The sequence below is a fragment of the Pteropus alecto genome, unplaced genomic scaffold (genome assembly GCF_000325575.1).
Source record: "Pteropus alecto unplaced genomic scaffold, ASM32557v1 scaffold106, whole genome shotgun sequence".
NCBI classification, from domain to species: domain Eukaryota; kingdom Metazoa; phylum Chordata; class Mammalia; order Chiroptera; family Pteropodidae; genus Pteropus; species Pteropus alecto.
The window spans coordinates 9,925,009-9,937,057 of record NW_006442103.1 but is presented as its reverse complement, the minus strand read 5'-3'; the positions used below and the strand labels follow the sequence as shown (position 1 = coordinate 9,937,057).

Sequence of the window (12,049 nt, the reverse complement as noted above, 5' to 3'; positions counted from 1 at the left end):
TCGAAGATGGCAAGGCATGTTTGACCCTCTTGGTTAGTCTTGAGCTTTGTACGTCCCCAGCCCCATCTTGCTCCAAACCGGCTTGAGCAACATGCGTTAGGCAATGCCAGCTAGGAAGAAGCCCTGCCTGCCGCAGTGGCCCTTCCTGTTCACCTGCCTGCTTACTTCCATCCCTTTTAGTCTCGCTTCCTATTTTTTTTCTTTCTGCACTCCACCTCTGCCTGCCCCCAACCAGTAGCAACAGTGAGGGAAACCAAAAAGTTTATCGGCCTCTTATAACGCACTATGAACTGTTCTAAGCATGTTACATCTGTTAACTCATTTAATTCTCATAAAAGCTCAAATAGGTGGATGCTATTATCTTCCTCATTTTACAGGCAGAGAAACTAAGGCCTAGAGAGATTAAGTCACTTGATCTAGTTCCCAGGTTTGTGTTTTTGATCACTACCCTCTATTGTCCCCTTGTTAACTCCCTGTCTAGTATGTCAGACAGAACTCTGAAAAACACAGAACTTGGGAAGAGAAGAAATGTCACGGAATACAGAGTTGTCTAGAAAATAAATAGTTGCTTCATTTCCAATGGGTAAAAACAAAATGGCCCAGAGAAGTGGAGTTAGGAGGCCCCCAGTGACTGAGCACCTTTAAATTCCCATAACTTCTCAGCTCGTCCCTCCTTACCTCCTGAATTCTGCTCGAAGGATTCAGCCCTAAGAGGCTGGGTTGGAAACCTGCCTGCTCTGTGCAGCCTCTCCAGCTGAACGAGTCCCTCCTGTCCTCACAAAAATGATACTTTCCTGTCATCTTGGAAATGCCAGGACACGAGTTCTGCACCGATGATGTTATTTAGGGAGCACTGTTGGGGGTGTCAGTAGAGGGGCTAGTTCACCAAACACTTGCTATCTGAGTCCCCTGACCTCCCGGCCCTTCCTGCCCTTGTTTTCCAGAAGCCACACCTCCCTCCCTCTGAAAGGGTAGGGCACCAAACAGAAGCACATGATGATAATGCTCAACCCGCACAGAACTAGTTTATTCAGTAGTATGGGGAAATGGAAAAAACAAAACAAACAAAACACAAACACAAAACCCTACCATATTTACAGTGACAATCAAACTGTACAATCTGATGGTTAGTATCAAGTTAGCATCCAGCATCTTTGTATTTTTTTAAGTCAAGTCATCAGTAGTAAAAACCAGTTAAAATTTTAACCCTTTGCAGGAATTGCTGAGGGGAGAGGTCAGGGGGAGAATCCACAGCAGGAGAGCCAGAAACCAGCTTTACAAATGAGAAACAGGAGCGTTTTTTCCGCCCACATTCTCTTTTTCTAGCCACCTGCTCCAGAGGAAAGTCTGTGACAGGTCTGGAATACATGCTGAGCATAAATGGCAACTCAAATGAAGAGCAGTTGGCAAAACTGGGGCGGGGTGGGGTGGGGGAGGCAAGGAGATGACAGCCTGTAGTAAGGGGAAGGGCCTCAGGCCCCCATGCCAGGACTGCTGGGTACACACCCAACCTGTAACAGCCACATCAAGACCCCCTGGGACTGGACACGAACCCATCCCAACACAAAAAGCAAATAAATAAAAAATATATATTAACTCTCTCTTCGCAGGGAGCTGGGGAAGTAGTGAGGGAGAAAGAGGAACAGGACCTGGTCCTTTGAAGAAGAGAGCCAATTCCCAGAAGGGGTTAAAAATAGAACATGTCTCAGTGGCTACAGCATGTCAGACAAAGTGGGGTTTGTCTGATCTTGGGGGCGGGCGAGTGGACCCCAGAACCCAGACTTGAGACCTGCGCTCGGAGCAACTGAGTCAGCACTGTATTTACTCTTACTCTCCGTCCCACCCACACAACAGCAAAGAAGCGCAACTTAACACGACTGGCCTTCCCCACGTGCGGGTCGGGCAGGCAAATGAAGCACTTTTGGGTCAGCAAACTGAGCAAACGCCTGGGCTGCAGCACGAGGCCAGAGTCCAGGGAAAGGAGAGGGGCTGGAGTGGCCCGGCCACTGCCCAGGGGCACGGGTTCCCCTCAAAATGTGTTCATGCAGCATTTGGGGGTCCGGGGGCGCTGAGTCCTTCTGCCCCCTCTCCGAACAGGGCTTGTTCAGTTCCTGGGAGGGTGGCACAGGCTGGCTGAGGTGCGCCCTCTGCCCTGATGCCCTCGCCATACTGAGGCCTGCCCGGTGCAGCCTGCAGGGCTCACTGCCCTGGGTGCGTGTGGCTTTGTCCTTTCCTTTTGGTGATGGCAAATGAGGGGCAGGCCCTCCCCAAGAGTCCCTCTCCTCCCAGAGGCACAGCAGATGGGAAACCGAGGAGAGGCTGGGGAGCGTCCTGGGAGGTCCTATCCTCTTTGGGAAGGGAAAGGGGAGTCAGTTTCCAGCATATAAAAAAAATTAATCCCTGAAGTCATGAAGAGTGGAGATTCTTTTTTAAATTCTTTTTTCCTCTTTTCTGAAAAACTTTGTCTTGGAGATGTTGGCCCCAGGGGTCCAAAGTGCAGTGAGGGGGATGGTAGGGGAGGGAGTTGGCACTAGATGGCCTTGGGTGGGGTTGGGTGCCCCTCCCGGCAAGGCCCAGGCTCCTCAGATGGACGTTTCGTCGCTGCTGCGGGCAGGCGGTGGGGAGCAGGGGCAGGATAAAGCACAAGACAGGAGTGAGGCATGAGTGCAGCTGGGGAAGGTAAAGGAGCCTCAGGGTGTAGGAACCACCGGCCCAGGGTTAATGCAGGAAGTTAAAGAAGAGAAATCTGGAGAGGCAGGAAAGGAAAGTGACAGAAAAGGCAGACAGAGAGTTAGTAGGAGCAGAGGGGACAGTGAGAAGCTTCCACCAGAAGAAGGAAACAGAAAAGCAACCCCAGCTCCCCAACCTCCCTCACTTTGCCAGATGCTGGGCTGGGCCGACCCCACAGGCGCCATAGTTTGTGGGCATGTCGCAGGAAGGGAGCTGGGCCATGCTCTACCCGGTCATCCTCCAACTGCCAACCAGACAGGCCGGGGAGGCCTGGAGGCGCTCTGAGCCCGGCTGGGGCCTCTTCGGGGCTGTACCCTGTCCCGCCCACCCAGCCACACTCACTCGGAGCCTGACGAGTCCTCATCCACTGTGCCCGCCTTGATGCTCATAGCGATGGGCATGACCCCGTTCAGCTGCTCCTGGAGACTCTGCCGGGGTGGTGGGCGGGGAGGGGGCCCACCCCGGCTGCCCTCGCTGGCTGAGGAGCCCCGAGATGACGCTGTGCCCTGCTCCAGGGGTAGCCGTAGGAGGCTGCTCTTCTCACTGATGGTGGGCAGACATTTCTTCTTGAGGATGCCTGTGAGTCAGGAGGGCAGGTGTCATGAGAAGCAGGCGGTGAGAGCACCAGGCTGCCCTAGCGAGCCCCACCACCCATGGAGCAAATGTGAGGTGTGAGACTGCCCACTCGCCTTTGTGAGGCTGAGCAGAAAGGCCTGGAAGGGGGCCCAGGGACCCCTCCCAAGGCAGGGCATCTCCATTTTCCCGTGGCCGCTCCTCGGAGGCTCCATTGCCACCATTCTCCTTTGTTGTGGTCCCGAAGTCTCCTGGCCAGGGGGCCTTCCCAGGCCCAGGGCCCCCATCTGGTGGAGAAAGGTAGTAGATGAGGCCCAGAGAAGGCAGACAGCCAGGAGTGTCACCACCCTAGTCTTACCTCCCAGGCACTTTGCCCTCCCACTGTCCCCAAAGGCCACAGCCCTGGCGCTGGCCCACCCTTGGGGGTACTGTGCAGGGGCAGTCTCTCAGCCCCGGGCCCCAGCAGGCTGTCCCAGCCCGGCTCTCCAGGAAAGGCCGCCGCCTCCTCTTCCTCCTCCTCCTCGCTGTCTGACGAGTGGGTAGAGGCATAGGAGCCACTCTGGTCATCTTCAAGGGACAGGTCACTGTCGGAGTCTGTGTCAGGATCTGGGAGGTGGGAGAGAGATCACAGCTGACCCACGGGCCTCTGCCCACTCAGCAAAACCCAGACAGCTGTGCTCTCAACCCGACCGGCCATCAGGGGCTTCTGTCCTCACCATGCTGCTGGTCTTGACCTTCCAGGAATAGGCTGCCTGGATCCCCCAGGCCAGGGGGCCCTTGACTAGGGTTCAGTGTGGACTCCTCCCTAAGAAGACAAGACAATGCTAGAGAGGTCAGCCTGGCCTCTGGCCCAGTGTCCCATTCTCTTCTTTCTCCTGGGTTTTCCAGTTCCTGCCCCACGACCATCCCTTACGGCTTCTAATCCAAGCTGCCACCGGTGTCAGCCATGGTGTGAACGCCCAGCAGCCGGCTGGCCTGGGTCTGGCAACATGCGTGGCGCTCTCCTCCCTTTCCCTGCCCTCCCAGCTCCAGGGCTCACCTCAGCAAGAAGGGGATATAGCTGGGCTGACTCTTGCCGGAGCGGCTGGCACTGTGCAGAGAGCCAACTGAGTCTCCATAGGGCTGGTACAGCCGCCCATCCGCATACGGGCTGGGGCAATTGTAGGACTAGCCAAGAAACAGAGAGGTCAGTGAGCAGAGGAGCAGGACAGGACGGACCCAGGCTGGTGGTGGAAGACCTGAGGGAGCCTGCCCTAAGTTCTGCCTCCCACACGCCCAGGTCTGGAAGGCAGAGGCCCCACAGTTGGGCTGCCCTCCATCTCGGGGCCTAGTAGTGTCTGTGGCTCTGCCATAGCTGTGCCAGTCCCACGTGTCCCGAGTACCACGGACTCGGCCGTATGAGAGCTTGCTGGTAAAAGATGGCACCAGGAATTGTCTCCTGAGAGCAACCTGGGAGATACAGAAAATTTACCAAGGGTCCCAAGGGCTTCTCAGGTGTTAGGCCTTCAGGACCTGATTACTTGCCTTGGCCACTTCCTCCCCTTATTCCTCCAAGCTCCACACACAATTCTTCCATCAAAATCCTTCTCCCCACCCCCAGGTCCCCTTCTTCCCGGGCCACACGTACCACTGCACCGCCCCTTTCCCCTTTCCGGGAAAGGATGTAGGGATGGAAGAAAATTGGGGACAGAGCACACAGCACAGGCTCCCTGGGCACCTCGCCTCTCCCCCCACCCGAGACCCCGGCTCCCTCACCGAGGTCAGGGTGGACTTGGTGGTCAGAGCAGGGTCAGGGCTGGGCTTGCGGCTGCAGGCAAACTTGAGTGCTTTCCGGACCTCCTTGCTAAGCACCACGTAGGAGAGGAAGATGAGGGGGCCCTGGGAGGTGGGAGGCGGTGACCGTCTCAGTGCCTATCCAGGCACCTACAGCCAGGATTCCCCTCCCGCCCCCATGGGCCTCCCACAGGGTACCTGGATGCAGTTGCAGGCAGCAAAGAGGTAGTGGAAGAGGAGAGTGTCGCTGTTGACAGAGAGCAGTGCCAGCAGCCACGCAGAGCTCAGCAGCAGGAGGGCTGTGAAGGAGGGCCGCAGGCCCGAGCTGGGGAGGGGGCGGGCCATGAGTGGCGCCAGGAGGCCTCCCACACTGCTGCCCACCCGCTGCCCAGGCACCCACACCCCATACTCACACAGGGCCTTTCTTCTCAAAGCCCTGCCGCTGGGCGGCACAGGAGGCCCGGGCTGCCAGGATGTACAGGAAGACACTCATCTAGCGGCAGAGGGGGAAGGAGAAGGGGGTTCATCAGGGGATGGACAGCTTCCGCCCCAGAGGGCCCAGCAGCCTTGGCTGCTCCTAATGGAGATCCTGAAGATGCACTCAGCCTGCTCAGCCCCAGTCCACTTTCTGACACTTACCGAGACAGCAAAGGCCACAGGGCCAGCGAAACTCCAGATGAGTGTATCGTAGATGGAGAGCCAGCAGAAGTCGGGGTTCCCATAGCCCTCGGGGTCCAGGCCCACAGCGAGACCTGGGAGCACAACAGCAGCAGGGGAAGGGGTGGTCAGGGCTTGGGAACCAGGCGGTCAGGTGGGCTCATGGGGCCAGGTACAGAGGGTGACAGTTTCTGTCCACCATCAGTCCGTGCCATCCTTTCGACTAGGGACACGCAGGTCAGGATGGAGGACGCAGCCCCTGGGCGGGACCCCCGGGGGCCAGGTTAAATCCGAGGGACACTCATGAAGAACTTGGGGCATCAGGATGTGGAGCCTCTGGGCCTGGGATATGGTGGGGAGAACGTGGCATGAAGGTGGACCTGGGGATGTAGAACCTCAAGCCCCAGAAGCAGGGTGGGGTACCTGTGATGAAGGCGGGCACGCCCCAGCCCAGCATGTAGTAGAAGCGCATGGGGCCGGCATTGACGTCGCGCACCTCCGTGAGAGCTCGGTACAGGTGCAAGGCCTCCAGCAGGGCCCAGGAGAAGGTGCAGAGGAACAGGAAGTGCAGCAGGATGGCGATGACTGTGCAAGCAAACTGAGGGCGCAGGCCGCGTCAGCAGCCGGGGCACCCCCAGAGCATGGATTCTGGTCTTGTCGGGCAAAGAGGGCGAAGGCTTGGGTGTTGGGAGGTGCTGCATGGGGAGTCTGGGCAAGCGGAAGGCATTTTTGGGGTGCTGGGGAAGTAAGGGGAGCTAGAGAAGAGGAGATCGTGGGCCGGGCCAGGGCTGGGCTCTGTTGGGTGCTGCTGCAGGGACCAGGGTGGACAGTGAAGGTGGGGAGGACTCGTAGGGGAGCCTGAGTGGCTGGGAGCTGGGTGAGGAGGGACGTCTTACAGGGAGGTCGGCCTGGTTGATCCCCAGGAGGAAGACCAGCTGAGCCAGGCCCAGGGCGGCAGTCAGATTCCTCCGGATGCCATGCTGGTTGGAACGCAGGGCACACAGGAGAGTGAGGAAGAGGAAGGTGAGCAGCAGGGCAGCCAAGGTGACCCCCAAGGCCACGTATGTCAGTGTCTTCAGTGGCAGGATCTCCCCATTCTGTAGGGTGGGCAGCAGGGGACCAGGGAAATTAGGAACGGCAGGCAGGGCCTGAGCACCCAGCCTAGCGCCCTGGGCCCCCCACCCACCCCCACTCTGCAGCCGCCCCTTATGGGTCCAACCTCCCGCCGGGACACGTCCATGAGCACAGCGAAGCTTGTCATGTGGTTGCACTGGCAGCTGACGTGGCTCTCGTTGCGGAAGACGACTTCGCAGCCTCGGGCTGACCAGCCACCTGTGCCACTGACCCTGCATGAGGGAGGCAGGGTCAGGACACAGGAGGGTGGGGAGCCCAGGGGCCTGGGCTCTCGGCCCAAAGCCTTGGCGGTAGGGTAGTGCAGGCTCACAGGATCGAATGATTCCAGAAGACACAGATGGGCTTGGTCCGCTCCTCTGTCTCGAGCAGCCGGAACTGCACCGTGACAGGCTTGTCCAGGGCGCGGGGCAGAAGCTCCTCATCATCGTGGACGCTGATGCTCACCACAGGTGTGTTGATGACAGGGCGTTTGGGAACTCTGTGTGGCAGGCAGGTACACAGTCACCATGGTAGTCGTGTGACTGAGGCATCCCCCTTGGCGTTCCAAGATGCCCCCAGCCCCTCGTCCTGCCCTGGGCCTCAGCACTCGCCCACTCAATCCACGCCCCGACTCCTGCCCGTGCTATCGCCGTCTCCCCGGCTGCTCACCTCAGGCTGCGCTTGTCTGGGTCATAGTTATGGGGCAGCAGCCCAGCCAGAGTGCGGTAGATGATGACACTGGCCACAGCCTCACCCTGGCTCAGCTCCGGGTGCCGCCGCTGACGCCGTGCCAGCTCCTCTGACTCTTGGGCCTCTCCGGGGCCCGCAGGCCTGACCACAGGGGGTGTTTCTGGGAGTGGAACACTGTCCACTGAGCTGGGCCCTGCACAGATGTCCCAGCCTGGCCCCTGCCCCGCCCCTTAGGCACCCACTGACCTCTGAAGACAGACTCAGGCAGAATAACTGTTGTCTCAAGGTCCGGGGGCCGCTCCCCCCGAAGCGCCTCGTAGCGAGGCAGCTTGGCCCCAGCGAAGTTCCCCTTGTCCAAGCGCACTACGGAGATGACTAGAGAGGGGGCCACAGGTCGGAGCCCATGTGAAGCAGGTAGGGCCTCAGCACGACCACCCTTGCCATGGACCCTCCCTGCCCTGGGCACCAGTCTCACCAATGTTGGGCGTGACGATGGTGAAGGGGCTTAGGTAGGTGTGCCGCATGTTCTGGGCCAGGGCACTGGCATAGGCCTCATAGTGCTGGAGCAGCCAGGCGGTGCCGCCCTCCGTCTGCTGAATCAGCTCCCAGTGCCGCTTATTGGCTGCGTCCAGGAGGGCGCTGCCCACCCGCAGCAGATTCTGGGGTGGGCATGGTCACGATGAGCCGTGCCTGTAGGCCCGCGCCTTCTCGTCCCCGCCACTGGGCCCCAGCCTGTGCCTAGACCAGCCCTGGCTCCCCACCTACCTCGCCCTCCCTCTAATCCTTCCAGCTCACTCTCTGGCCAAGCTGCCCGGGCCCTGTGCCTGGACCCACACGGATGTACTAAATGCTGATTCCTCTCTGCCCTGGCACTATGGGCAGGGCCTCTGCTCTGAGAAGCCTGGTCAGACCAGGCCCCAAAATGAACTTATTTTCTATGGGCACCTTGCTATGAAAAGGGTTGGGTAGAGGTGTTCTAAATTACCCAGGTGCTGGGCCACAGCTCAGGAGATCTCGTGGAGGAAGGGGTGGGGAGTGCTTCCCATTCTGCCCCCAGGCTGCCAGGAGCAGGCTCACTCACCATGACCCCGACCTGACCTAACGTTAGCCAGCCCTGCCCACTCCAAGCCCCACCTCGGTGAAGTGCACATCCTGCGTGGCTGACAGCCCGAAGCCCCGCTGGGCGCTCTCATGGGCCAGCAGCCGTGTGGCCAGCTGGTAGGCCACCTTGACATCACTGCCAAAGTAGCCAGCCGTGTGCTGGGTGGCATTGCGCAGAAGCAGCGCCAGCCGCTGGGAGCGCCCCGAGTCCAGGCCTGACTCATTCCGCTGCAGCCGCTCAGCCTAGGACAGAGCCAGGTGGGAGGGGAGGGGTCAGCTCAGGAAGGTGGCAGTGAGGTACTCATAGGTCAGAACTGGAACTTTGGAGTATGAGGGCTTCAGGAAAGGGGAGAAATGGCCTCTCCAAGTTGGGGCCCCAAAAGGCAGGGGCTAGAATTCCAGAATCCGTTTCTCGAAGCTGTGTGGGCCACGTAAAACTGGGCGGAGGGAAGGGGAGGGAGGGAACGGAGATGAGGAGTTTCACTTACGAAGCCCTTTAGCTCTGAGAAGGTGACTGACGTGCAGTTAAAGAGGTTTGGGGGGAGCCACCCCCTGTGCTCATCACAGTGGCGTACAGCGGTCCCTGGGGAAGGAAGCCAAGAGGCTGCTTCAGAAAGAAACACAGGAGGCCACTGAGACCTGGCTGAGAAGTTCTGCTGAGGGCCAGCACCTCATGGGCCAGAGACAGGAGACAAGCAAACAAGGGCCCTTTCCTCCTGCAGCCCAGGTGAAAACAGAAAGACAGGTGTATAGAACACTAGAGTCAAAGCCTCTGCCAGATCGGCCCACGAAAGGGCTACAGGAGCACAGGGCGCGTGGCCTCCTCGAGCCCCCAGACATCACTGCCCCTCTTTAGCTGCCACCTCGTGCTCTGGGCTACTCTCTGCTTGTGAACTCTGTTCATCATCAATCCAAGGCCAGTACCAGCCTGGGCTTGGTCCCTGGGACAGCAGTCAACATTCCCTCCACGCCAGACTGTCTGTCTAGTGGCATAACTCCAGGACCAGGTAGTGAGCCGAGGCTGGGAAGCCTGTGTGATTCATCTTTGAACAGCCAGCACTCAGCCCTGTGCCAGGCACACTACAGGTTTCTCAGCACTTTTGTTAAGAGTCCAAGATTTAAGCATCCCTCATCCAGGCACCCTTGGGAGCAGAGGACCTGTGAGCCAGGGAAAGGTGGTACATGGAGTCTCTAGGACCTGGAGGGGGTCCCAGGATCTGCCGCCAAGGGGTTCCCACCCTCACCCCACCAATGAGAGGCTAAATCCTCCATGTGACATTCCAGGCATCCAAGACCTACCAAAGGAGCCTTTGGGGCAGGGGGCAGCAGCAGGCAACCCGAAGCGGGTACGGGGCCACCAGATTCCAGCCTCGATGGCCCGTGGGCAGCTGTCGTAATTCACTGCCGAGAAGCACACACAGTCACCCAGGAGCAGGTGGCCCTCTGAAGCTCTGCCCGGGCTCCCAAGCCCTCCCTCAGCATCCTCAGGCCTGCCACCAGGTCCTATCCTGGCCTCTCCGGGACGCCAGGACCTGGCAAACAGTGGGGAGAACCACCCACCCTTCCTGGGAGCCCCACCTTCACAGCCATTGGTGGTGACCTCAGCAAAAGGGTTGTCGCAGCGGTCACACTGGCGTCCAATGACACCCGGCTTGCATGGACACTGGCCATCCTCAGGGTCACAGACTCGGGACAAGGAGCCCGTGGGGTAGCAGTCACACAGGAGGCAGATGGGGCTGCCAGTGGGCCGGTAGTGGTTCTCCTGGGAGGGAGGAGGGGGATGGGGTCATTGGCTCAGGCTCTCTTCCCTGGACTCTCATGGATCCTTTCAGCTGTGGCCCCTCTGGACAGAGGCTCCCTGACCTCAAGTCTCCCCAAGAGTGGTATTCAAAATACTTAACAACTGGTAATGCCTGGGAGTTTAACTGATCAGCAAGATATCGACCAATCAGAACGGATGTCAAAATAACCAGTGCAGCTGGCCCAGAGCTCACTGGTTGAGTATCGGTCCTCAGACACATGAGGACAAATAGCCACTTGTCCACCTGATTAGAGCAAAGGAACAGTCCTCAACTCTCATTAGGAAGGCTTTCCCCACTGTCCCCCCTCAAGGGCCCAGGAGGCATAGAATAGAGGCCGAGGCGGCCGCGTGGAGGCCTAGGTCGGGGCTGTCACCTTGCAATGGCACTCGCCACTTGTTTTGTTGCAGTCTGGGTCGAAACCTTTGCTGATGTCACAGTTGCATGGGCCACATGTGGGGTGTCCCCACCAGCCTCGGGGGCAAGGTTGGTCAATCCTGCAGAGAGAGGCCCAGGGAGGCATGAGCTCACTCGCCACCCCAGCACGGTGTGGCCATGTGTGGCCCTTCTGACCCTGACTGCAGCTCAGCCTGGTTCTCGGTGCAGCTCACACACAGGCTAGCCACTGGCACCTGCTGCTGCGTGCCTAGTCCACTTACCTGGTCTCACAGTATGGCCCCAGGTAATTTGGGGGACACTCGCAGGTGTAGCCATGGGGGGCACTGGGCTTTCGGGTACATGTGGACTGGTGCTCACACGGGTTCAGGTCACACACATTAGTACAGTTGTCACCATAGTAACCTAGGACCAGAAAGATGGGAGAGACTCAATCCCCACTCTCCGCTGGCACTTTCTTCAAACCTGCCTTCAGCCACCTCCTTCCACTCTGACCATCATACTAGGTAGCTATGGCTTTGTAGTGCATCAGAGATGTATATGATTGGCCCCAGGTCACACAGCAGAGCTAGAGTGAGGCTCCAGGAACTTGCTAACCTTCCCTGTTTCCCTGGATCCCGGACACACCTGGATCACAGCTGCAGGAATAGCTATCCCAGTCATCGCTGCAATAGCTGTTGGCAGGACACGGGTTTGAGTCACAGGGATCTGGCAGGCTACAGCCGGGCTCCACATTGATTCTTTCCCCACGGCTGGGGTCCAGACTGCTAACACCCCCGGGCGTCTCGCTCACCCGCACACCCTGGGAGGGACAGGAGCAGTGTTAGCCCTCTGTGGAGCGGGCTTCTAGGTGGTGGTGGGGCGAGGAAGGCTGGGGAGGATGCTCACCTGCAGACAGCCCCGGAAGCCACGGGCCACACCACTAGCTGGCCCAGACACTCCTCCCACCGTAATGTTGCTCAGGTGCAGCCCGTGCAGCCGGGGGCCCAGGTTGCCCTCTGCCTGCTGCTGCCCATAGTCGAAGGATAAGATGGCATGGCCAGGGCCCCCGCTGGCTCCAAGTGCCAGCTGTGCATGGTGCCAGTCGCCATCATTGGCCCGGCCTGGCTCCAGCTGGAGAGACGAGGCCTGTAGCCCCGTGCCCTCCACACTCAGCACTACGTGGCCTTCCCGCAGCTGGCACCAGGAGGAGAGAAAGGAAGGTCAGCAGACTGGCT

At 59.1% G+C, this 12,049-nt stretch overlaps 1 protein-coding gene across 2 annotated transcripts in view; it reads right to left on the bottom strand.

Moving 5' to 3' along the window:
• Positions 1–1,000: 1,000 nt before the first annotated feature.
• Positions 1,001–12,049, bottom strand: part of CELSR2 (cadherin EGF LAG seven-pass G-type receptor 2) — a 29,377-nt gene continuing 18,328 nt past the window's right edge. Inside the window, exons 10-34 of one of the 2 annotated variants that reach the window (XM_015595485.1) lie at positions 11,721–12,008; positions 11,460–11,634; positions 11,096–11,237; positions 10,813–10,933; positions 10,216–10,399; positions 9,937–10,038; positions 9,126–9,220; positions 8,671–8,880; positions 8,012–8,195; positions 7,783–7,911; positions 7,516–7,696; positions 7,178–7,345; positions 6,953–7,079; positions 6,630–6,830; positions 6,157–6,331; positions 5,716–5,828; positions 5,490–5,569; positions 5,275–5,401; positions 5,059–5,181; positions 4,343–4,470; positions 4,020–4,108; positions 3,721–3,909; positions 3,420–3,590; positions 3,073–3,307; positions 1,001–2,604 (exon numbers count right to left, since the gene is read on the bottom strand). In XM_015595485.1, the coding sequence (XP_015450971.1) occupies positions 2,583–2,604; positions 3,073–3,307; positions 3,420–3,590; positions 3,721–3,909; positions 4,020–4,108; positions 4,343–4,470; positions 5,059–5,181; positions 5,275–5,401; positions 5,490–5,569; positions 5,716–5,828; positions 6,157–6,331; positions 6,630–6,830; positions 6,953–7,079; positions 7,178–7,345; positions 7,516–7,696; positions 7,783–7,911; positions 8,012–8,195; positions 8,671–8,880; positions 9,126–9,220; positions 9,937–10,038; positions 10,216–10,399; positions 10,813–10,933; positions 11,096–11,237; positions 11,460–11,634; positions 11,721–12,008 (3,759 nt within the window). In that variant the 3' untranslated portion in view covers positions 1,001–2,582. The remainder of the gene's footprint in view (positions 2,605–3,072; positions 3,308–3,419; positions 3,591–3,720; positions 3,910–4,019; positions 4,109–4,342; positions 4,471–5,058; positions 5,182–5,274; positions 5,402–5,489; positions 5,570–5,715; positions 5,829–6,156; positions 6,332–6,629; positions 6,831–6,952; positions 7,080–7,177; positions 7,346–7,515; positions 7,697–7,782; positions 7,912–8,011; positions 8,196–8,670; positions 8,881–9,125; positions 9,221–9,936; positions 10,039–10,215; positions 10,400–10,812; positions 10,934–11,095; positions 11,238–11,459; positions 11,635–11,720; positions 12,009–12,049) is intronic. The other variant, XM_015595486.1, reaches the window with a different exon arrangement.